At 35.5% G+C, this 27,052-nt stretch overlaps 1 protein-coding gene across 1 annotated transcript in view; it reads right to left on the reverse strand.

Annotated features, from left to right (window-relative positions):
* Nucleotides 1-27,052, reverse strand: part of TMPRSS15 (transmembrane serine protease 15) — a 60,131-nt gene that overhangs the window by 28,902 nt on the left and 4,177 nt on the right. The window contains exons 5-15 of the mRNA XM_054837332.1: nt 25,359-25,501; nt 23,588-23,636; nt 20,710-20,804; nt 18,722-18,841; nt 13,322-13,430; nt 10,537-10,646; nt 8,372-8,509; nt 6,981-7,130; nt 4,523-4,625; nt 3,906-4,056; nt 2,550-2,691 (exon numbers count right to left, since the gene is read on the reverse strand). Of these exons, the coding sequence (XP_054693307.1) occupies nt 2,550-2,691; nt 3,906-4,056; nt 4,523-4,625; nt 6,981-7,130; nt 8,372-8,509; nt 10,537-10,646; nt 13,322-13,430; nt 18,722-18,841; nt 20,710-20,804; nt 23,588-23,636; nt 25,359-25,501 (1,310 nt within the window). The remainder of the gene's footprint in view (nt 1-2,549; nt 2,692-3,905; nt 4,057-4,522; nt 4,626-6,980; nt 7,131-8,371; nt 8,510-10,536; nt 10,647-13,321; nt 13,431-18,721; nt 18,842-20,709; nt 20,805-23,587; nt 23,637-25,358; nt 25,502-27,052) is intronic.

Genomic DNA, 27,052 nt, shown 5'->3' on the forward strand with positions numbered 1-27,052 from the left:
ACAGGTTATAAATGAATATGAAGATGAAAGCAATCTTTGTTTTAGATGAAAATGTAAGCTGACAGTCTTGTGCAAAAGACAAAAGCAAATCCAGTTTCTTATCCCAACACTATTTTTTTTTCTTTTACTTTTCCAGTCTAGCAAAAGAAATTGGCTCAGCTCAAATTCTTTCATCTCTTGCTTATAGACATGACATTTGTAGTGAAACCATTAGTGTTAGTAAGCTTGCATCACATCCATCAAAGTATTTTCATACTTCTTTGAAGGTGATTGATAACATTCACTTTTTTTCAGCAGGTTACAGATAGCATATATGTAGCATGCCTCAACAAAGTTACGCAAATAAGTTAGTTTTTCCCCAGCGACAGCTTAGACTGTGCTTTCGTATCATATTGAAGGACAGTATGGATCCTCTCTAATCTGTTTCACAAGGAGCTATATGTGACATGACGTCTTCCTTTTTTTGAATACGAAAACTTTATCACTGTATTTTGGGTGCAGATCTATAGTTTGAACGACATTTCTTTGGTGCTTAGGCAGCAGCACCCAGCTACTATTTACTACAGGGTCGTTCTACCACTAATCATTAGACTGGTGCAAACTTGTGAGGTGTGTTTACCTACAGCACCCGAAAGATGGCTGGAGGTGGCAGACATCAGCACCTCTCCACAGTATTACTTCAGTGAAAACTGCAATCAAATTCCAGAGCTCACTTTGACAAATTATGACTGAAATTACTAGTGTTATTAAAATTTAATTTCCTGACGGAGACATCTTGTTGAACTTTATCTCTCTGTGTCTCAGGATGGAGCTCTAAAACTGAATTTTGCTCTTATATTTCTTACCTGTCCTGATGCAGTAGATAGAATGACAATATTAGTACACCATACTTCAACATGAATACAATGAAAACAGTCTTTTTCTATTGTTTTAATTTTAGAACATTTTTATTTACTATATACTGCCAAGAGAGCAACTAGCTGTGCTTTGTAAGTGACAGTAACTCTAATAGGAGACAGTTCTGGAACATACTCACTATTTGTTTTAATGATTTGAAGCCATCTGTGAATAGATCTTTCGTAGAAATCTCTTTTTTTCTCAAAAAGTTCATGCCTCTTTCACAATAAATTACAAAGCCCTATTAGATATTTTAATGATTTTTTTTCCACATTCTCTATTTGTATTCATACCAGTTTTTGCTTTGAATGTGCATGGACTTGGTTAACGTAATATGCAATATTTTTCCATTGTTTTATATATATTTTTCAGATTTTTAATGATGCCTACAGGTATTTTTTTCATATTTTTCTCAGTGAGACTCTTCTAACTAACTCTGTGTGATTGGAATGTTTCAAGCAACCTTAAATCTCTGAGCTTTCCTCTAAAAGACTCTGCAATGTGATGGGTCTGCATCAAGCTGTACAACCTGTCTGGAGGAGTGCATATGTGCTATAGGTAGAGACATTTTGTGTTTCATTAACTTCTACTTGGAGAGGATGGCAAAAAATGTGCAAACAAAACCAACCCTCCTCCAGTTTCCCACTGAACCTGGGATTCAGAAGAGGTGCCAAGAAGATAGTGAGATGAAATGAGGTGAGGCCCCATTCAAGAGGCAGGAAGGAAGCCCCATCCATTATTACTAGACCAAGCATCTTTTTATCACTCCTGCCTTACTACAAGGAGTAGAGTTAGTAAAGGCAAAATTGAGGAAATCAGGGTTAGTTTTTGATACATTCCATAATTTACACAAATATTGAAATCTCTCATTAGATGAGTCCTTTGATTAGTTGGGGGTTTTTTTGTCCACTTTTTGAAACCAGAACTGCTAACTGTCCTTCTGTCCTTTCTGTTTCCCTGTTTAATTTTTTTTTCAAAGCAAATATTGCTTCCTTTTTCCTTTTTAATGTAATCAGATATGGTAGGTATAACAATACAACCAAATGCACATTGGAAAGAGTTCATTCATGGTGAGCCTTGTTCCAGATAATACCTCCATTTTGGGTATTAGACACTCACATAGATTGTGCTCCATTCTTAAAACATTTTGGCACTATTTTAGATAAATTCCCATAAACATGGGATTTTTCAGTGTGTATGTGTTCTTGGAGCTTGGTGATTTTTTACTATTGAGACCTCTAGTGATACTATTATATGACTACTCATTTTCATATTCCCCTGCTACATTGCTTATAATTTCAAATAGAGAGGTTATAATCTTCCTTCTCTTTCTTCTTCCCTGCCCTTCAGTGACTTCCTGGAAGCTTTACTAATTAAAGCTTTTAGAGACAAATTCTGAATTCTTTAATTATCCTCCACTCTTCAAGTTTTGGAAGATACTGTACTCATAAATTAAGCTGTGAATCTACCCGTTCTGTTGCTATCAATGGAGCTGTGGGCAGGGAACCTGATTCCCAGTATGTTATCCTGAAGATAATTTTATAATGCTGAAGAGAGATTTTTATAAAATTGAAGGATGAAAATTCTGAATCACTCATACACAAATACAGTAGTAGGAAATGGCAACCAACTGTAATTTAGTGTTTACTTACTGGGAACTGAAGGGACAGTGGTAACATCTGGAATCACAGTTGGCTCTACATAAATACTTTCATTACACTTTCCTTTTGTCAGGCCAATGTCATCCAAGGCAATATCACTGGGACCACGCTTTTTAAAGGCATCAAAAAGAACCTGAAGTTCATTAAAAAAAAAATTAGATTTTTATAATTTAATGAAACATTTTTCAGCTTCCTATGCTGAACCATTCTGTCTTCTTTCTTGAGTGCTCTTATTTCTACTGTAATCTACACTGCTGCTACACTCAGAAGAGGGCATCAGGGATAAGACAGGATTCCTCACAAAACAAACCAGCACTATACAAACCAAGTGGATCATTCTAAGGAATGCAGGAACTTCTTCATATAAATGATGAACATGATTTAAATCTCTTAAATAACTTTACTTTTTATACATAAATACATGTAATTTTTGAAATACAAATTCTGTATTACTCATCAGTCCAAACTTCTCTGATCTAATGGTATCTCTCCATGGAAAACTGAAATTAATTTCCTTTGTTTGTTATTGTGCTTTAATATCCACATATTTAAAGTAATCCTGCTATGAAAGAATTTATGCTGGTGAAATACCACTAGGTATAGTACTCTTCCTGAGAACATAAAACACACATTTGCCGGAAATCTGATGCAGCCAGGTCACAGATGCATTTGCTTCCTCAGATGGTAAATGCAACTTTCTGGCAGTGCTTTTGTATCAGTCAAAATTACTATAGCAGGACAAGCCATCATAAATACCTGTAAAAAGAATTTTTTTTCAATAAAGACTTGCTGAAGGAATTGTCTAGCATAAGTCTTCTCGTGTTTACAGATAAGTCAGGTCAGTTGTTAACCATGCGGCGCCAAATACATTTCTGTCTGGAACACACTTTCAGTCAATTATTCTGTAATTAATTAGTGAAAATACTGCTTCACAATCTGAAGCGATTGAATTTAAATCTTCTCATGGATAAGTACTTCATATCACACTCACTGCTGAAATTTTAAACTCCACATCAGATTTTGATAGTCTTTGAGCACCCTTGTTTTGTGGAAACCTTTCTTTCGTAGTAACATTTATTGTCTCATGACAATGTTAAGGTTTTCTGTTTTCAGCAATAATAATACTTCAAGTTCCAGAGCAGGAAAGGGGACAGGGTGGGGGTGGGGGATGACAATTCAAATGGGAACTCCAGTCTTCTGTATGCTAACATTTATTTGATGGCACGCATTAGTAAATAGTGCTACATATTATCTTTGGAGCTCTGGATCATTGGGTTCATTTGGCAGAAACTTCTGATATCGGTTTAGCTAAAACAAATTTTCAAAAGAAGTAGCAGTTTAACAAACCTTAAAATCAGATGTTTCATTTAAAGTTACTTGTCCATAATTCCAGTTGTTTCCATAGTTTCCTTCTTTCTGGAAAATAATCTTTTCCAAACCATGCTCATTACTTATGCTAACTCTTAAAAGGTAAACATTAGTACTGTACATGAAATACCTAGAGGGGGAAGAACAATTTTGGTAGTATTAGAACAAAGTGAAATTTCATGAAAAAATGTCAAGCTTTTTATTTTATAAATGGTTTTGTGGAATTGGGATAAATTTGCAGTGAGCATGAAAATAAAATTAATTGTATGTTTAGATTACACCTGGAAGATTTTCTTGGTAGTTTGCTATATTTTCTGCAGAGGCCTAGTTAAGCTTCATGACAAAAAACACTTCAGAGATTCTTAATATAGTTTCTGTATAGAAATGAATATTGGATGCAGGGTGAAAAAGAAAATATATTAAAGCTAACTGCAAGATTCAAACCTATAAAGGAGTTAAAGGTTCAGGCCTGGAGTTGAGACTGATCATGGAAATCCAGACAGAAGCAGGCTTGTATTGCTGGCACACTGACTTGGATTAATATTCTATATGAAAGAAAGCTATTTGGTTTTCTTTTAAGAATTGCATAAGAATACCAAAAGCTTAGACAAAATGCATCTGAAGAGACCAAAGGCAAACTCAGAATCCGGACTCTCTCATCTCCAAATCCAAGTCCTGTGGGTGTTGAAATATAAAATCCTGCAAGACAATGAGCACATTTTAGTCAGTACACAATTACTAATTTATTTTTTAAATGAGAGTTTTTACATTGAAAATAATAACAATAATATCAAGCGCAGATAATGTTGCATGACTTGGAAGATTCCTGACAAAATAAATGTGAATGATTATCCCAAGTTACAGTCATCAGTCAATGACATATTAAAATAAGCTTTTAAGCTTTTTTTGGACACTCCTCTGAACTAGACATGAAATGGGAAACTAGCCCTTTTTGAAGTTAGTGGGAGATCTGCTTTTTATTTAGTGAAGGCAGTGATTCACATGAGCAATTTCGACTTTATAAAAATGTCTTCCTGTTTGACATTGCTTGTGATTTTGCAGACGATTTTCCTGACATTTTTATAATTTTTGTCCACATAATAATGGGAAATATGGGAAATTGTGTGTTGAAGGAGGGTGAGAGAATGACTACATGAATATTTTTTAGCAAGGGGAAGCATTCTAAACAAGAAAAAGACATTATTTGGGGAAACTGGGGTTTTAGCTTTTTCTGAGTTAATACCAGTTGGGAATTTGGACTTCTTGCTGCCATATGGAAATATAATGTGATGCTAGGTTCCAGAAGCATTATGATTTTTCACTAGAAAAGCAAAATTAGGCAGAGTTTAAAGTCCTAAAATAAAATTCTTGCTTTATTGAAATCATGGCTGTAATCTTGGATTTTATTCTATCTATCTATCTATCTGTCTGTCTGTCTGTCTGTCTATCTATCTATCTACCTACCTACCTAATACATATATATGCAAATATTATATCCATAGAATCTACAAATAAATATAAATATAATTATATAATTTACATTATAGATACTATATTCTGTTATTTATAGTTCTAGATTAGCTAGGTTTTTCATGTGGGAGGTTAAAGTACCTGAAAATTAGTCTGAAATCTGAATTAGGCTTTTCATTTCCTTTATTGACTTAGAAAGCTTGCATTAAAATTTACATGGTGCCTAGCTTTAAGAAAGTGAGCATAGCATTCTTTTTTAGAATAGGTCTTCACATAGTCAAAGTGACAGTTCTCTGTCTTTGTTTTATCAATTCTCTGAGCATTCAGAATCAATTGTTGAGTATGTATTAAGTCCTTTGCTTTTCAAGAGCAGTAAACCAAAAATACACTGTTTCACTGAATGTATGCAATATCTAGATATTAATGATGCAGCTCACATTTTTATTTCAAATGTAGGTTGTAGAAATTTGAATATTTGATATAATAGCAACATTACATATGTCAGCTTAGATCTAGCACAGTGAACCAGACAGCACCTAAAATAAATTAGCATTTTCAACAAAGCTAGAAATCATTGCAAAATGTTTTGTTAAACAAATTTTATGTTTTTTCCTCTGATTTGTATTCTAGAAGTTAAGTGGGAAAATAAAACAGTTTTCTGAAGATTGTTTAGAAAATGTGCATTTATTGAGAGGTGAATAATTTCTATCCAATAACATGCTGAATAATATTTTTCTTTTCCTGGGAGTAACTTCTGCCAGAATAATTTGAAATTTTTTCCAGTTATTTGTTGCTGAATAAATTCTATATAAGTCTTGCACAGAATACATACAACCATTGCAAAACACAAATTATGTTAATTAGTTTTAGCTGGACAAATCAGCTGAGAAAGAGATTGTTTGGTTTTCCTGTTGAAGCAGAAAAAAAATTTTTGGAGTCTAATTCTGGGATAAGCATTCATAATACACATTCAAAACCTGATTCCTATCAGTATTGTCTCTTTAATTAAAACCCACATGTGATATGATCACTCTTCGAATTAAGTTTTGTCCAGCAATTGTTGGAGTGTTTGAGCGTTTTGTACACGTGTTGAAAGTTAGTGTGTTTGGAGTGTGATTCTAACTGGGGACACAGGTGCCCTGTGTACCCTGGAGGTCAACTTTACGTTAAATCAAAATTATCCTGTGACAACCATGAGGATGTCAACAGCAGATAGGGACAAAATAGGAGTGATTTCCGTAAAATGTAAATATACTTATTATTTTCCTTAAGGTAAACATGCAGTTATTTGACCTATAACACTGCTGCATAATAGAAATTCCTTTCTCAGATAAGAAACTTTTCAATACCTCACACTTTAATCACTTTATGTATTCCTTTATTTCTTCTTTCAGTTTTGGTGTATTTTGACAAGATGGCAATCAGTAGCACAAAACATTTTGTCTGGTAGCCCTGACTCATTTTTATGGCAGAATAAAATTACATCCCAATGATACCACTGTGAAGAATCCATTGTACAGTGGTATAACATAAGCTAAATCAAGCTTTTCCTTTAATCTGCAAGCAACTCGTGTTTGATCTTACCTGACATGTTGCCAAATGTATGATCAAAATCAGGACCACTCATAAAGGGAAAAGTAGGGCCCTGAATTCTCTCCCAGTCTGAATCATCGTCTAAATCTTGTATCCAATAACAAAAGCCATCTTCAAAAGTGCAATTGACTTTCTCATAATCTGTGAATAAGAACCTCTAGTAAATAAAAATGACAGAGACATTAAATATTTTCTCAGAATTACGTAAGAATGATTGACAAACAATGTAAATTTTTAAATATGTTTGAAAAGTGGAGCCAACAGCAACTTAATTTCCTCTTCTATGAAATGCAACATAATTACTCACATAAATGTGTCATTCATACTTGTTAACAAAACACTATAGCTGAAGGTGGCCCTACATGCTCTTGCACTCATTCACCAACCTTCTTTTTTCATCCTTCACCAGTAATGTGGTGGGGGAATGAGAGAGGACCCCTTGCATAGCTAACACTAAGGGCTAACCCTGCTCTTTTCCTCTTTTCTTTGCCAAGGTCTGGATTGCTCCAGCTGAAAGGGCTCACCACCAGAGCTGAATGCTCAGAAGATAAGTGCTGTGCTCCATGCACCAGGGATGCCCCTTTCCTTCTCTTTCTCCTTTGCTCCTTTTTTACTTGCTTATATTTGCTGCAACATCTTCATCACCACTTTTCTTCCTGATATTTTGCTCAGTGTTTTCCCTGGTGCCTTGAAGTGCAGGTCAGGCCCCAGCAAGGGTTTCCACATGACAAGAGTTTTGTGGCACTCTGGATGCTTCCTGCAGCATATCTCTTCCCAGTAACATCCCCTATTCACATCCTGCTCAAAATTTAGCATCTGAAGAAGCCTTCATTTGTCCAATCTGCATCTAAATTTTTTTCTGACTACTAAAGAATGCATGAGGCATATTGCTGCATTTTGTTGTCACTGTAGATTTAGTGCATCTGGAATTTTTCCAATGCCTGTTTACTGAAGCAGGTATTTTCCTGTATGTTCATTTTACCATTTGGGACTACTACTTTTGGCAATGACTTAGGACATCAGAAACTCTGGAGAGCAAGTACTGTCAGGTGATCACAGAATAATGATTAGTGTCAGTGATTCAACAGTGTTCATTAGTGAACAAACTGGCTGAGAGAAATCTGATGGAGATATGGCCAGAGTTTTATTTAAACAGATTAATTTTGTAAGGCATCACCCTACTGCTAGATACAGACCTGTAAACCTGTGGACAGTCTTACTGAAATCAGTGATTTGATCTTTAAAATAGTGTGATCTACTTTGTGTACTGAGGCCTGAAAATACTGCTTCCCTTTTCATCTCCATTTTGTCAAACTGAAAATATAGTTTCACCAAACATTCAGGATAACAAACAAACACACACACACAAAAAGAAGACTTACTGTTTAGTTCATTTGCATTAAATGCAGTGTACGTTGCGTTAAAGCCATTGTAATTTTCAGAATAATCGGATATAAACTGTGCTGTAGCCTCATGAGAAAAAATGTAAATTGTCTCAGGATTAGTCCCTGACAGAGAAGCTGAGAACAAATAAAGAATAATATAGTCAGAGAGAAAATGATCCCATGCACGTTAAAATCACCAGTGCTGTCACAAAAATACAGTGGATTAGCTTTTTGAGTCTTAAAGAATGCTTTCCCTCTTGTACTGTGATCCTGTCTACAATAGCTTCAAAACCCTGAAGGCATTTAGCTGTTTGACTGCCATATAAGAATTCTGCATATCCCATCTCTCATATCCATCAATATGGATATCAGCTAGTGGAGAAATGACTCTTACAGTACACATATTCAACACTATAATCTTCATATCCATGCATATTATGCTGTAAATGTTCTCAAAATTTACAGATATGCACTCTGAATCTCTAGAATCATAGTACTGATTACATATTTTTGTTATATATACTTACTCTCACAGTTCAGTAATTAGCACATACATTTACAGATATTCAAAGAGTAAGGAAACTGTGAAATTACATAGGAATTTCATTTTGTGATGTATGCATGAAGGCATATAGCATAGGAACAATTGCAAAGTTCCGAGAAGTGGCTGGACAGGGTGCTAGGTAATCTCACCTAGGCTTTCTTTCCCATGAAAAGTTTACCAGATGATCTTTCAAGGTCCCTTCCAACCTGGGCAGTTCTATCATTGTACCATAGGGTACAATGTATATAAATTTTGACTTTAAATTCTAAATTAATTTAAATTCACTCATATAAACTCCATACATGTGAAATGAAAGGATCGATACAAGTCATCATACAATGAAGCAGTTGCTCCTCCATCTAAAGATGGTATGATGCCAGGCAACAACAGTTAGACTAATGACTGTATTCAGGATAAAGAAAATCTTGAATTCCTCACTGTTCTGTAAAAGTTTTTGCCTCTGCTTTTTCTCTTCTGAAGTTCTTGCCTAATTTTGCACAGATAGAGAGACTTTGCTTTTCTGAAGAGGAGCTATTTACCTACTTGCAATACTATATATTTGAAACAGTGCCAAATTATTAAGGAAAGACAATGGGCATCATCTTTCACACTTTTAATTATATGTGCATTATTTTCCTTCCTCCTTCTCCGGTTCTTTTATGTACTTAAGTAGAGAGTCTTAATCCAGAAATGTCTTGTAGTCTTTCTTTCCTCTATATTTGGTATTTCCAATACCTGGAAATCTACCCCTCAATTAGGCAATCCACTGAAGGACAGTCTTTAACATCGTCTTTATGTCTTTGTGGTATCACTGGTCATCTCCACAGCAGTCTTTAAAATCATGCAAGTTAATGGTTGCAGCAGAGAATATTATTGAAGAAATCTCTCACATCTACATTGGAATTCTAAAGAGGGGGTCAAATTCAAAGCAGTACTGAAAGGGTAGAATTTATCTGTTCTTTATTTTATGAGTCTTTTACTATTTCTCATTCCCATTCTCTCCCTGCTTCCAAAAATAAGGGTAAATAATAATATATCTTTCTAACTTAACTCTATATATTTATCTTGAAGTATATTTATTCCACCTTTGATGGAATTCAGCTGGATAGACTGAGTCTTGTGAAAAATGGGCAAAATCCCAGTTTTCCAGACGAGGAAATAGAGACAGAGATAAGGTACCATCAATATTTCAAGGTCTGAGGAAAGCAATGCCATGCTCATAGTGAATTTCAGGGAGTATCATAGTACTTCTCCCAACAGTTTCAATTTAGACACCATCATTCATTTTATGTTACTGTGTGTGATGTTACAGGATCTTCTGACAACGTATTTCCAAGGAAACATGAACCCTGCAAGATCATGGCTCTTGTCAACTATCAAGATTGTTCAAATAAGATCTTAAAAAAAAAAAGTAGAGATTTATTAATATATTAGGGAAGCATTTATCTGGTCACTTCGTAGATATGTATATCTAGATCAACTGTCTAACAGGGTAACTTTACACAGATGTATTCTTCCACTTAAACATATGCATGCAATTTTTTCCACTTCAAGATGCTTACTTTACCACTTAGATTTTATTAATGGAAAAGTAATATTAACTTAAAAATAACCTTACCTCTTAAAAACTTGTTTTCTCCTGTACCTTCAAAAATATTTAAATTGTCTGCATATTGTTGTGTATCAAAAGAAGTGAAGTTCAGTTTAATGGATAACCCTTGAGGCACTCTAAGATAACAAGAGAAAAATAAACCTCAAAACTGAAAGTCATGTTCTAATAATCTTTTTTAGTAAATTCATTGTGTGCTTGAATGATGTTAAGATCAGAAACAATACAAAATTACATTAATCAAGATTATTAATCAAGATGACCTATTTGGCTAAGTTCTAGTGTGTAAAATTACCAAAGGAACAGGGCATAGACCTTTTGTAACAGTACAAGTACTCCTCTACTCACTGGAGTTAAGTTTATTTTAGGAATTGAATCTTCTAAACTCTAGAATGTGATATTCAGCTGAAGAGTTTGTTGTGGTTGGTTTTTTTTTCCTCTGTATCTCATTAATTTACAATTACGTTAGTAATAGATAATATCTCACTAGTCAGGTAGACTTCCTAAAGTCAGAGAAATGGTATCATGTTATCGGTATTAATGGCAAGATATTAAAATCTGTCTCCTGAAAGTCCAAAATAATGTCTCTTATGACAAAAACAGGATTTGCATGAAGATTTGAGGATCTCAAACCCGCTGTTTGGGAACATGTTATCTAACCCAACCATCACCCAGTAAGTTTAATAACAGAAGTCACTTTAACTAAAGTGTAAAAAATGCTGGGGTTTATTTTGCTGCAGTTATGTTCTCTCAGTAATCTGTATGTAAGTAGCTCTCCCATTGCCTTTCCACTAAACAAATATGGTATCCAAATTCTAAAACTCTACTATCACAATCAGCTTAGCTTCCCATACCAACATTTGTTGTTTTCTGGAATTGAGAGACTCAATGAAGATAGCTTTTCAACAGCAATCTGCTGGTGTTTATCAGTAATGATTAGCAGAGAAGTATGAAGTAAATATTTGAATATTTGCATTTGCCTTTTTTTTTTTTAATATATTTCTCCATAGGAAAAAATCCCCCGTCCTTGGTTTGAAAAGAGTAAAATATGTAGATGAAATTTATTGACCATACTGGCCTTACTTTTAAAAGGAGAGGAAATTACATCTTCTTTTGGGGAGGAGTTAAATGGGGTGAAAATGTTAAAGCTTTTCCTAAAAGTAATAGGGAAATCTTTCTAGACAAAGAAAAGCAGAAGAGAAATGAAATGTTGGATGTATTATAGGGTGACTTTTAACACATTTTTATAGGGATAATAAAAATAATAGGACAAAATGTCTCTTATTGGTTACTGGAAAACCCAAAATGTTCCCTCATAGAAACAATTTTGTTCAAAAGGGAGACAATATTTGAGTACCATATTGATTTTTTTCAGGCCTTTACTGTCAGTGTTGCTAGATTTTTTTAAAGCAGATCACTGGAAAATAAAACCAGGTGGTTGTTTTTGTCATTGATCAATCTGTAATTCCACAGATCTGCAGCACCTGTACTATATTATTTGCGATTACTCATGATTCTTTCCAAATTTAAGCTTTTGTTAGCTACATACCTGGTATAGATATCTACCTAATACAATCCTTCTCGCAGCTATAGCAGCATTTGAAGCAAAATTAACAGCTTAGAAGGTAGTGCACTTGAGATGTGATTATTTATCGTGCTCAAATTCCGTGACACCAGAAACTGAGGAACAAGTCAAGCTTATATTCTGAAAGATACGATCTTGTGCTTTTCCTGTGACACACCTATATTTTAAAACCAGGTGTAGCCAGTAATTATTGGTGAATAGTATTGCTGAAGATGACAAGGAACAAATGTACTAAACAGAAAGAAACCCATGACTTTTTCCTGAAGTGTCAAGGTGAAGATTAAAGTCCTGAACAAACTTAAAGGCTAGCACTTTCAAAGGAGCCTTGTGAATGAGAAATCCAAATCTCATCCAATTTTAAAGACGTCCTTAAACTCCTTTGAAACTCTTCTACCAAATTAATACTTCTCAGAATCAAAGAATGGGCACTATTACAAAGCAATAATAAGAATTACTGCATTTCAAAGCAGTAACTTCTGAATTGCAGTCATTGTAGGCATATTTAGGAGCTTCCAACTTGCAATCATCTAACTTATTTTGAATGTATACTTTAGGATGAGTTTTGTCACATCTTTTTTGCTCCCTGGCCTTTGAAGTGGACCTAGAGTGTCAAAGTCAAACAGCTGTCCCTCCATGTAGGTATGTATCCTTGATTAAACAAATTCCACTTCTTACGCATAGGGCTTAAAAAGCATTTGGTGCTATTATGTCAAATGATACTCATGCGCTTTTAAAACATATTCCTAAATGGCTTAGGAGCACAGGTGGTCTTAACTCCCAGATTAAATGTGTACCCATAAATGACAAGGGAATTCTTGAAAACTCTGTCTGTTAGTTATATCATATAAAAACATTACTTACAGACCAGTATTTACTGTAATACTTTGAAACAAATATCTTGCAATTATTTTGAGTTATGATTTATTTTGAGCTTGCAAATATGTTCCTGTGCATGCATATAATACACAAGATTTCTCAAAATCATACCTAAGAATTTTTTTAAGTGGGGAAATTATATAGTTACGGGTTTTAGGCATGCAAGTTTTTAAAGAAAAGTTACATAAATACAAAGGAGAAAATGCTATTACATATTTTCCAAGCTGGGGTATTTGGGAATACAAACAAACGGCATAAGGTTGATATGCAGGAAACAATATGACCTCATAGTCAAAAAAATGTTAGGTAGAAAATTATTGGGAAATGGCTTACCGTATAATCCATTGGCAAACAATATTTGCATTATATGGTTTTGGATAATTCATAGAGTGAAAAAACCCAGAGGAATCAGTCAACATAAATTTTCCATCACAAACTGCAGCTGTAAAGATATAATGAGAAACATTTGTCAAAATGCCATTTGAAAAACATAACAGCCAAAATGAGGGCGACCTTAGACACTTGTTTACATGGATTACCTTGGAAATGCTTTGTAAGCAGCGATGGGAAGACAAAGTAAAACACACTACCAATTTACTCCCACTTCTAATTCCTATGACTATTTGATCTCAAAGTACTGTATCAGAAGAAAAGCAATACAGATAATTCACTTTTAAATTAGAGACAACCCAAGCTAGTCCAAACCAATCCAAATAATTCAAATCCAACAGTTGGATTCAACTAATCCAACTTGCTTTCTTTAATTTTATTTTATATATTTGTAAGGAAACAGGAACTTGCCTTAACGGTTCTTATCTACAGCTACTTTAAATCCGGAAACTGTGTTTGCACTACCAGAAACAATTTGATACCATGTGAATAAAAGCAGGAAGGGATATGGTTGACTATTGTTATCTCTACTTTTATGAGCTTCCTAGTTCCTCGCCTTATATGTTACTAAGTACTCAAAGAGATAAGTGGATATCCCAGGTTTCCTGCCAGCTATCGAATTCATTCATCTGACGTAAATGTCATCCATCATCATGTATTTTTTCAAAAAGCTTTTATTAGTTTTGTTTCCTTGGTGCTGCTATTCCATTCTAAATTTAAAAATCAGTTATTTTAAAAAAATGTATTTTTAAGCCTCAGCAAGATTGGAAATGCTAGTTGATGTAGAGTTATTTTATTTCAGCAGACACTGAAGCACTGTTGAAGCTTTTGCTGCATCTCTTGAACATTATGTTAGAAATCTGTCTGATGATGTTTTTTCTTCAGTTTTTCAGAAAGCATGATAGAGCTTTCAAATAAGGATAAAATCAGTACCATACATGATTATCTGGAAAGGTAAGGACAAGTTCATCAATTTGAGGCAGATAATCAGAAATCAGATAGGGCTTTTCATTAACATCAGAAATGAAATCATACCTATAATGACTATCCAAATTATGAATAATCAATCATATTGAAAATTAAATGGAAATTTTATTGAGCATAGTCCTCCTCAGGGAAATGATATATAAAATGATAAATTTGGGCTCCTTGTCTGTTCATTTTATAAGTGTAAAATTCTTTCTGACTACCACTGAAGCAAACACAACATAAAAAATAGCTTTGTTTCAGTCAGGCTCAGGCACGCACTGTTAATAAAGACTGTGAAGAATGAACTTCACTAACGACGATATGTCTAATGCATGAGCTGGAATAGAAACATATTCCCTTTTGCAAACTTCATGGCCTTTGAGAGGAAAACAGAACACACAAAATTTTAAATACATAGAGAAAAAAGGTCCATGAAGGAGAGAGTTATTATTCCATATAACCTTTTTATGAGAAGAGGCTACAGCTTTAGAGCTGGGTATTGGTATAGAAGTACTTTTTCTGTCCATTTTAATTCGTGTTTCCTGTCCTTACCAATGGGCTAATATTTACAACTATTTCCCATGGAGAAGAATAAAATCAGTGTGAGATGAAGGAAAGTGCTCAGCTTGTTATTAATGAAGTGTGCAAAAAAAGTGGTACTGTTAGCGAGTGGTTAGCAAGATACGTTCTGATCTAAAAAGGAGTTTATAGCACTGGCAGGAATAGAAAGAGATATAGCATATTGATATAATAAAATTAATAACAAAAGTTTGCTCTTGTCAACAATTCATTTCTGTTCTTCTTTCCTTTTATTTGTTTCTTCTTATCTCTTAAGAGACGGTGAGTAACTTGAAACAGGACAGAAAGATTCAGGCAAAAGTCCTTAGGCTGCTCATCCACAGCCTAGCAATAGTCAGTGCTTAGTACCTCAGGAATGAGCAGGAAGATAGCTGGGACTGGCCCTATTTCCCTGAAGAACCCCCCAGTGTTTCCTCATTGCAGGAAGGAGGCAGCTGTGATCAAAGATGTGCAGGGTCACAGAAGTCATTACATTTCTGCCTCCTCCTGGAACCCTCAGAAAAGCCTCACTTGTTCTCCTAATAAGACAGGAGACATCTTTTGCAGGAGCCACTTTTGCTGCTTCCCCAACGTGCATCTTGCTGTCCATTTCTATTTACTTATGTTGCATATAGGGCACATTAGGAGGGCTTAATCCTGTTATCCTTGAATTGCAGGGAGAAGCTTCCCAAACTGGTTAGATCAAACCCACATATTTCACTTGACAGGACCTTTCTCTGCCAAGGGCAGTACATTACTTCCTGGCTTACATCTGATTAATGTCTCTCAGTACTGTAGTGATGCTGTGAGGTAGGTAATCACAAAATGTTAGCCTAGACTATAATAACTGCAAAGGGAGTCTGCAGAGAGAAACACCTCCTGGGATCAGCCTCCAGTCTCCCTTTCCTTACACTTATGTGCTACATGGCTGCTTTTCAGCAATGCCAGCCATTATTAATAGATGCTGTTCAGACTTTCACATTTCTCTAGAGACCCTTTCATTGAAATTGCTAACTGCACTTCTGCAATGCCTTTTGTTATTGCACTGCATTGCAGAGCCAGAAAGAAACCTTTCAAGATAATTTTAATCAATAAAACCAAACAAAGAAGGTGTTCAGTTGCCTGAATGTCTGCTGAGAATCTGAGATTTTACTGAATTCTGTCTAATGCAGGAAGAGACTATTAAAATTCACCCTTGTATCCTATATTTTAAAACCACTAACATATTCTAAAATCAGAAGTACTAGAGGGAATAATTTTCAAGCTGAAAAAAACAAACCAAGTTGTTTCATAGAATCATAGAATGGTTTGGGTTGGAAGGGACCTCAAAGACCATCTAGTTCCAACCCCCCTGCCATGGGCAGGGACACCCTCCACTAGACCAGGTTGCCCAAAGCCTCATCCAACCCACAGCTTCTCTGGGCAAGAGCTTTAAAGGGCAGCAACTCCACTGTGTGCGAGGGCACTTGTAGCATGAATTACAAATTGTCTGTAAAACTCATTGTGAAACTCTGAAGCGCTTCTGAAAATCTAGACAATTTTAGCTTTTATATGACTGTGTTAAGTTACTCCAGCAATGGGACATAAGTGAAAAAATCAGAGAGGTGGAAAAATTGGCAGGTATCCCAAATGTACATACGGCTTATTGCCACTCATTCCACTGGTTTTGCGGAGTCTGCTAAGAAATCTAAATATATAAATTTAGAAAAGCTCTGAGTTTTCGGATGGAAAATTTTAAGACTGAAAATGTAACATAAGAGTCACGGAGCAACAATTTGTCCTCCAGCCAGAATTGTATTTCTGTAAGGTTATGTGCTGAAACTGCTAAACTGATGGTAACTGAATGAGTTGCTTGGAAATACCAGGCATCAGTAAAGATGAACAGGGGCAAATCATCCAGCTCCCTGAAGTGGACTCTAACTGTAGCTAGTTTCCTTATGACATTCTGTCTATTTTTATTTGTATGTACATTCCTGAAATTTTCAGCTCAGTTGTGCATATTCCTTAGTGACTGTTAAAACACTGATTAAGAAATAATATCCTCAGTTACAAAGGAGCAGGGCATACACAACTTGTATTTGTTAGAGATTCAGGGAGAGGTGCAAATCAGATCCAAAAGCCATGTGCATAAGAGGCTATGCCTCAGCTGAAAAACTCTACTCAAGCACAATTCGTTAACTTAAACCACTGTGTAGCCTCCAGGGCACAGCTGAAGCATGTCTACATAGCTTTGACTGCAAGTAGGTGAGCTTATTTTCTGTATTTACCAATGTCTGAATATCAATTAAATTCTGTCGTATGTAACAGGTCTGACTGTAATATCTTTAACAAAATGTGAGCAAAACTTGTAAACTCAGACTAATCATTCATGGTAACTAAAAGTTACTTTTTAACTATAAGGACCTGCACTTTTTTATTTAGCTATATATAAATGAAACCAAACCAAAACAAACAAATATCCCAAACAAAATCTATGTCTCAGAACAACAGTATGATGGTAGAAATGAATGAGCAACTAACTCTTTGGGATTTGTGCTACCTTAACACTCGCAGTGGAACAAAGGTCTAGTGGAGGCTGCCTTAGGACCTTCTGACTTCCTCAACTGTAGAGGGACCTGCTCAGAGGCCATCATTGTTATGATCTAGCTGGATGCAGCTGTTATGTTAAATAGACATTTGGACGTGTTTCAGTGGATATTCCACTGAAGTATTTTGATGGATATTTTCCCCAAAAAATTCAGCTAAATGTCCCTTCTGAGCTGACTACGCTCAGAAAAGTGCAGGTAATGGGCAGGTCTGCTGTTCACTTTTTTTTTTCCTGAAGAAAATTCCACTTCTGGCAGAAGGGGTCAGCATGTCACCAGCCTTCAGAATCAAGCTTGCATATTTTTTTTTAAAAATTGGTCTTTTACTTGCTTGTTTGTTTTTAAACCACAGCCCAGCATTTTACATGTTTCTGAAAGCTCAGACCAGACAGTCCTCACCATTATTCTCAGGAAAGCTCAGAAGGCTGTTCTCACAGCAGAAGGGAAAGAAGCTTTCCAGATTTCTAGCACCAAATTCTGTATTTAAAAGCCAACCAAACAAAGAAAACACTCAGGGAGTTCATTGCTCCAACTTCTCCTAAAACATTTGCAAATTTCTCTTTGCAAGAAAACTTTACAGACTTTTAACTGAGAGCTGAGACTGAGAAGAGCAATGCAGACAACGTTGACACAGATGCCTGCCTGCTAAAAAGCTGCACACACACTTTGGTAAGCAGCAACGTAGTCAGACTCCTTGGTGCAATTTCACAGTGTTCACTGCTACGTGGAGCAGTGGCTGCTCTGCACAAGAAGGTGCTCAGGGAAACTAGGCAGTCAGATAAAGGCAGACAAACTTACTGGCACTGAAGGATATAAACTTTTTCCATTAAAAACCAGTCAGGTCCCAGGTTTGCATGATTTTCACAGAATCACAGAAAGGTTGAGGTTGGAAGGGACCTCTGGAGGTCATCTTGTCCAACCCCCATACTTAAGCAGGGCTGGCTAGAGCTGACTACCCAGGACCATGTCCAGACAGCTTTTGAATACTTATTCATTATTTATTAACAATGTTTTTATTTTTGAATACTTATTCATTATTCATTAAGCATATTCTTTATTAAGAATTTTAAAGAAATTTTTTTCCATTTACGAGATAAAGATTATAACAATCACTCATTATTTTTAGTAGAACTGATTTGGACTTCACTGTGCAGTTTGCTGCCTAGAAAGTATTTACAAACTATTGACTGTGTGTTTAAAGAGACTGATTTACAGGGGTTTACATTCTTACCACATCTTTTTTCAGATTCATCTGAATGATCTGGGCAGTCCAAGACTCCATCACAAAATAAATCTTTTCTAATGCAGGTTACACCATCGTCACAAAGTTCAGCAGGTGGCAAACACTCAGCTGAAATAATAAGGACAACAGCAATAACAGCACAGCAGTAATGAAGTTTTACTACAAAGGAAAATTGACTTACCTTTGGTTACTCTAGCACAAATCAAATCAGCCACTCTACTGTGTTTTACAAAACTGCATTTTTAGAAGGCTGGAATGAAATATCACATACTAAAAAGTTAAATATGGCACAGAATGGAGTAAGTTCTCAGAAGCGACATATTATTTGAAACTAAGCTTGAAGTAGGACTGGAAGAAAATTTCTATGAATTCCCATTTCCTTCTTCTCTTCAAATAAACTACTTTATGCAATATAATATATGACATTTGCCAATTTCTTATGCTTGAATAACAAGAGAAAACTGTACTTCAGTTTAAATAACAGTAAAAAATCTCTGGTTTTAGTTGAATACAATTTAATTTAATTTCTTCAACACATCACAATGTTGTATTTCATCATACTAAAGAATCTCATTTTTTAACCAGCATATCTTGAAAATGAAAGCCTTTAAGGCTGGATTTCAAAATATCAAGAATATCAGAAACCCTGTTCTTTTCATATTTGCAAAATTAAATTTAGAAGTTAAGAGAAAATTTCTGCAAAAAAGAGTACATGGGCAGACCCTTAAAATTGTGAAATCTCACTAATAGTGTTTTCCTACAGCATAAATGTTCATTCACTGCAAACATGCCCTTTTAGTCTTTAGGTGATTTTGGTCTTAGAGATCTGTGGAATTCAAGTAGGTCCTATTAAAGTGAACAAAAACATGCAGCTAAAATAAGCTTTGGATAACGACTATTTTCAAAATTCTTGAAAACTGCATAAATTCTATAGAAAATATTAACCTATGAAATATTAATTTGTAAAACTGATCTTGCATCCTCTAACCATTATTGCTTGATATATTTTTTCATAAAACTGTACTGTAATCAGATTAAATAAATGCCTGTATGATATTGTATTGTATATCAGTATAAGTGACAAAGACTGAAATTGGTTTGGATGTACTGTAGCATTGCAAAGTGCTTTACAAAACACTTTCAGTGTTAGCAATGCAGTGTAATGCAAAGGAGCTGCCATTTTGCATCCAATTGGTAATTGAAGCATACCAAACATACTTTAGTCAAGTGTTAGAAGTGATACAGTGTCAATTAATGAATTGCCACAGATGAGCAGAGATGAAACTGTGCAGTCTAGACCCAGAACAAAAACCCAACCAATAATCTGGGAATATGTATCACACAAGCCCAATATGCAAGAAAACATTGTTTACATACGACATGATCAATTCTAGTTTTAGTCTTCAACTCAGAAAACTAAACAGCATTGCCACCTACTGGATAGAAAGAAATTAACATTTTCTAGGAGAACATTTTGTCTTTTTTTTTAAACAGCAAATTACCCTAAATTGCAATGTAATTGCTATACTCAACTAAAAAATGGCAATAAGTACATTAAAGGGTAGGGGACTTTTTCAAAGATTGAAACAGCTTTGGCTCTCTGTCCATTTGAAGTCACGTGAGAGTTTGCTAACAAGTTTTTTTTGTTGTTTTGGTTTGGTTTGGTTTTTTTTTTTTTCCAAAACGCCCCAGGAAATAATACAAAACAAAAATGAGCAATCAGTATGAGTGTAAATATATACATCAATATACACAACACATACACCATTTTTGTAGAATGTACAGTCTTAGAAGTCCCATCTCATTGAAGAGACCTCCTTAGTCAAATCAAAGGTAAACCGGCATATCATGTATTTGTAGGAATGGGACGAGAGAATTCAATGATGTGAGAAGTGGCTGTACACAGACAGTATAATGCTAAGATCTCAGACTGTTTCATATAATCTCTCTGCTTCTCCCCATATGTAGTTACTTACCTACAGTTGTTGAGGACTTGCTTGTAGTGAGTTGTCCTGAACCTGGGCAAACACAACCCAAGGTTAGAACTCTACTTCTTGCTCTCTCGAAGCACCTCTGCAGTTGCTTGGGCAAAACTAAGCAGCAGCTAGTCTGGTCTTATATTTGAATTATTTGCTGTGTCCCCAAACCCCAGCTTAGGTAATGATATGGTAATGCCAGCTTGAGTGGCTTGATACTGAAGGTCAAATGTCACAATAAACATAAAAAAAATAATGTGGAACCCAAGTGGATTTCAAATATCATTCTTTCAGCTCTAGTCACACGCTTTTCAATAACTTCAAAAGACTCCGCCCCCCACCCCCCCATTAAAATAACAGCAATGCTTTCTTGTCTTCCCCCGGTATGTAAAAGTTCTGACCTGAAGTTGGTGTCAGGGAGCTTGTAATTAGACTCATAGGATCTGTTGAAACAAGACAAGTTATGACAAGTTCAATATTATTACTAAAATATATAAATATATTTTCTTTTAAATAACAAACTGCTCAACAAATCAGTTATTGCAGTGTGAGGAGAGTAGCCTCAAACCTGTCTAGTATTTGTACATTTACATAGAGGCATACATACATACCTCTGTGTATACATATTTACACATGAACAAATGCCTAGGCGTATAAGTAGATTTATATTAGTGATAGTAGTAAACTGCAAAACATTCTGGAAAAATGAAATACTTATTTGTTATGGCTCCAACACAACTTCCACTTAGTGGTGCTTATAATAACAATCACTGAGGATGTCCCTGGTGTTCCCAGTTCCCAAATAGTCTTTTTTTTTTTCCTCTTAGAATTTGCATTAGCATCCCTGTTTATTATTTTTACTTTCTATGTTAAGACTCAAATTATTTTTACTTTCTATGTTAAGACTCAAATATGTGAGTAGGAGGACGATGTCCTCAGCTGAAAAAGATCCCCATGTCACTACAGTTAATGGATCCTGTCCCTTAGTTTTAAAAACGAAGGTCCAGAAGGAATAAAGTGAGAGATGTGGTAAGGCCTTCTCTATAGTTTGACATCTGTCAGTTTTGCTGGTAGAAGTTGCAGATCATTGGCTATCAGAGATTTTTGTTAGATGTTCCTGCTCTCCCAGACCTACTAGTGCACAAACTTGCTTGAGGACTTCCTACCAATTTTCTATCAAAAACGTGCTTATTTAGCTATTGCTAACACTATTAAGCTGAGCTAGGCCATTTTGTTTTAAATGAATTATGGAGCATTCTATGTCAGCAAATTTAAGGACACAGTTTCTCTGGCAGAGAGAGAGGAGAGCCCAAACAGAAGGTGCAGGGAGGGTGCAGCTGGATGGACCATTCTCACACAGGTACATTTGGAGAAGGAAGCTTCATTCATACCTTCACAGTAGTTACCAAAGTGTTATATGACACATGTATCTACCTACATATCTCTCTATATGTTTTCTAAAGCATCACTATTTTGGAATGAATGAAACAATCAAAGACCTAAAATATGGATGCATGCATAAGCAAACAGTTCTAATAAAACAATTATCAGGAAGCTATATCTTAAAGACTGTTGAAAAAAATTGGGATTGATACAGGCATTCCCAAAAGTGCATGTGCAAGTTGACAGCAAAAGCCATGAAAGGAAGAGCACAGAACAGTGACAGAGGCATCAGTGGTATAAGCATAAATCACAAATGGTCAATTACTGTGTGATCTCACTAAAGGAACACGTGAGGTGGATAAGGATGGTTTTAGAGTCAACAGAGCCAAAACCCAAGCATCCAGAAGATGTAAACATACCACACATGGTAAAACTTGTGTATATCACGAGATTTGGACTGAAACAGAAAGAGCAAGGAAGCCGACAGTGTTAGCAACCATACAAAAATGAACCCCAGCAGACCCAGGATCAAGGGGGAAGGAATCCACACCAGGAACATTATTTCCATTCCAGCCTGGGGTGCTGACCACTCCCAACTGCCTTCCCCCTTCTTCTTGCACTCCCCCCCACCTCCCAATTTCTTCAGGAGGATGATTAGCAATATTGAACTTAGGACTCAGGGGAGCATTGAGATAGCATAGCAGAGGAAGGGATAGATAGGAGAAAAATTGTATGTTAGCAGTTTCAACTATATCATTGGGAATAAGCTGTAGTAATTGTACACTTTGGACTATACACATTAGTACGTCTGTAACTAGACTAATAATAACTCTTTTATTGTTATGGCTGTAATTAGACTATCAATAAATATCTGTCTTCACAGATGCATTTCTTCAGCTCACATAAATCACACGAAGCTCCTGGTCTGGTACCCTGCCCTGGAGAATTTGTATGTGATAATTTGCATGCAGTTTGTATGCGACAACTCAACCTGCATCTAGTGCTGCAAAGCATCTACTGTATTATTCAGCTTTCTGACTGACTTTTGGCAGGCTTGTACTCAGTGAATTTGTGAGACCAAGGAGTTGTGTTTGCTTCATGCCCTATGGTCATAAGACTTCCAGTGATAGTGGAAGGAAAGTCTATCAATCGACATTGCTCAATACATTGGTAACCACAGCACGAGAGTAGGATTTCCAAACCTCATCCACCTTTCTAAATCTGTGAAAAGTTCAGCTCATGATTCAGCTGGTTGATGGAGACTCAACTTTTGGTTTGAACCACTAACTAAGCTTTTAGAGCCTTTTCAGATCACTGCTTTCTCAAATGGTCAGAAACGATGAAGGGCGGTTAACTGTCACTGAATGGACCCTAGCAGTGAAGCCCCAACTACAGCCAAGGCAGCTTTACTGAGTTATACCAGCTGAACAGCAAGTCTTATGTTTCTTCATGTTGTATTGCTGGCCAAAAATAGCTTCTGTTTTATGAAAGATACTGACCTGATGAAGTTAAAGGCATCATTGTAGTAAGGTTTTCAGCAGCTGCTGGAAGAAAGCAAGTTCATTATAAACTCCTGTTATAGCACAGTATCTAGTTTTATACAACTCAGAGAAAGAAAGATTAAAAAAAAAATCAACTCTGACTACTTTTCTTTGAATCACTAGCAGTGTCCCACTTCCCTCCTTTTGACCATCTCACCTTGTTCCCAGCCTTTTCTCAAATTCTATGATCTTCCTAAGGAAGAAAGGTCTATATTAATCCCTTTCAATCCTCGATCCCTTTTCATTATCTTGCATATAAAATGTCTTCCTCTGGGAAACCTCTGGCTTGACACTTTTTATACTATGGAGATTTTCAGAGCACCTGTGTCTTACAGAACAGTATTTAAATCAGATAAATAAGTAAAAATTAACCTGGCATAATTTGCAAGAAAGTAAGTTGCTTTCAATCACTGTGAAAACTGTGATTTCAAGCAAGTCACACCTGTCTTGTAGTTCCCTCCCTCTTGTAAATAGGAATAAGACTTCTCTTGCAGGACACACTGAGATACAGGACGCAAAAGTGCCATATATGATTATGATTGTTAATTAGTTACAGTTGTTATTTTATTGAAGCACTGCTGATGGAATGGACAGATGATGTCTCATGTGAAAAGAGGCATTTTAATGATCCACAGCAAGAAAAGTTTGACTACTTCAAAGTTCATCAATAGATATATAATCTTTTAAAAAGCTCTTCATAATTTTCTTTGGTGACATTTTTGAAGTATAATAAGCAATCACTTTCCACAGTGATGTGCAGTTATTTAGAACAATTTCTTGTATGTGGTGCAAGTCGTACAGAGAAGTAAAGGTGTCAAGACTCTGAATTTAGGGTTTGAATATCTGAAGTACTTAGTAAAAATGCACCTTTTAGAATAGAGTAAGAGACATTGCACACCAGATGTCCCACTCCTCTTAAAGCAATCAGTTGATACTTATTAGTATCTCCAGCGGGTCTTCAAATGTCAGCTAATCAACTTGCACTTCAAAGGTTTCAAATTACTTTTTATCCTCATCCTCAGTGAAGGTCTGTTTTGAAGCTTATTGAGGTGAAAACAAAGATTTCCATTGATCTTGTTGGGCTTCCTTTTAGGCGTTGATATATTTTCTGGTACTTACATAAAATCACTATATTTGTATATTTGCAGAATTTAAATCTACTTAGTCTTTAAAGCCACATTGCTTTTTTTCCATTTACACTTTACCTAAGCTTTAGAGGAATATTAAGTCAATTCCTTGGGCGTACTTCTCCAGAAGCCACACTCTGTATTCAGTTTGCTGTTCTCACTGACATCTTTTCAATAAATGAGTCTTCACTCATTGTGAGGCTGAGCCCTTTTCCTTATTCTTTAGCAAAACAAAATGATAATTGCATTTACTTATAAAACACCACAGTCGGGGCTTAATTGCTTTAATTTGAGGGATAACAAAATTACAAATGTTATGCTACATAAAAGAGATGAAATTGAGTAGTTTTCAATGGGAAATCGCTACTTTGTCCTCCACTCCCTCCTTAGTGAACGTACGGAATGCTGACTTATACTTCCTAGTTGACAAGTTTGTAAATGGTTTTTTTCATCTGCTACTGAATGTTCTGTAACGGGGAAGGAAGGCATCCATGAGCATAAGTAACAATCCCTTTGTGGTTTGGGAGCCAAAGTTTTTATTCTTGTTACCTGTAGTTCTCAAGGATTTATATAGAGAAAAAATGTTTACTAGCATTACCTGTGACTTGTATGCTGTTCACATCAACTTTCAAAGTCTGGGTAAGATTAGTTTTATTTGCGTTGATACCCAAAACCAGCTCAGTTTTTACTTTCTCAACTGTTATCATCTGGGTAAAATAAAGGCTGAAGGTCACAACAACACTAGCAATACAAAACAGAGAAGGTGATTAGTTATGTAAGCTAATGAAGTAAATCTGATATATGACTTATCATCCAGGTAATATTTCATTGCACACGGGTTCCATTTGCAAAGTCAGAGTATCTTTAAGTGTTGGCTGGCAAAGATGACACATAAAGAAACACCTTTTAATTGTCAGGTAGGTTTGAACCTTGGAGAAACATTATTTTTTCTTTATCTACTCTTATTTTCACTGGGGGGAAAAAAGAAAACAACATTCTTATCAATTCCTACAATGGAGTTGAATTTGAATAAGCTAAAGGAGAAGTAGGTTTATTGTTATTCAACAGGTCTTCCAGTTTAAGCCCTAAAATAGTGATGGTGAACCTTGAAGTGTTATGAAAATTATACAGTATATTCATGTTACAAAAATATAATACAAAGTGACCACTACTATTAGGTAGTGTCAGAGTATGATGCTTGCTAAAGTTTTTCTCCATTTACTTAAATTTAGGTGCAAACTTTTTTATTCTTAAGCATTTATACTACCCAATTGCAACTGACCCAGCAGTCCTTTTTGATAAGGGGTGATTAATCCTGCTGTTTTGCTGAGCATAGTTTGCAGTTTGCAATATATGGAAACACTCTCCTCTTTAATTTTTTACATGTTTCTGATAACCTTTAGGCCATGCTGAGCAAACAAAAGCTTTTATTGCTATCCTTGTGACTCCACAGAGTTTCAAGGATGAAATAAGAAGGAGATTGCCCAAAGGGGTAAACACTTTTTAAATGAAAAGAGTCAACTAGAAAATAATTTCTGAGACAAAGTAATATTTCAAGTATTATTTCAAAGCAGAAATGAAGGCAGAATATTACTAATGTATTAAAAGCCAGATCCAACATTCACTGACATTGGATTTTCTGTGATTTCTATGGTATTTGTGTCAAGATATGGGGTGGAATTGGTTTTACCAAATATAGATGCTTACAGTGCAGATATCTAGATTCCAATTATAGTTGATGGAAAGAAATAAAATGTTCTTTGGCATAATTGATCTCCTCCTAAAAAGGCATCTAAATCGACCAGATGAAAAAACTTTAAAACCCCGTCTCTTACAAAGATAGTCTTGAGCAACTAGCTCAGGGATGTCTCCATCTTTGATGCCTAAATTTTGATGAGAATAGTCCCACATGCAGAAATGAAATTGTACTGATTGGATCTACCTTCACAAGGACAAAAACCTGGAAGTGACCTTACTCCTACCACTGTGTACTCCATTCCCTTGATGCTACAAAATCCTTCAGAAAATGATCATACTCCACCTTTCTAGATAATTAAGTTTATGCCCTCACTATTCCAATCAAAATATTGCTCTAATTCAAATCTGCCTCCCATTTTCAACATACATGTATTCATGGCTGGCTAATATCCATATTTCTTTTGCAAGCACAATCATTCAACTGAACTATCCATTTTATGTGTTTACAGAAAACACTCTGTGATACCAGAACAGCTGGTATCACAGAATTACAGAATTGTATCATCTTTTGTCATATAACGTCCACTTTAATTT

Source organism: Grus americana, chromosome 1, assembly GCF_028858705.1.
Source record: "Grus americana isolate bGruAme1 chromosome 1, bGruAme1.mat, whole genome shotgun sequence".
Classification (NCBI taxonomy): Eukaryota; Metazoa; Chordata; class Aves; order Gruiformes; family Gruidae; genus Grus; species Grus americana.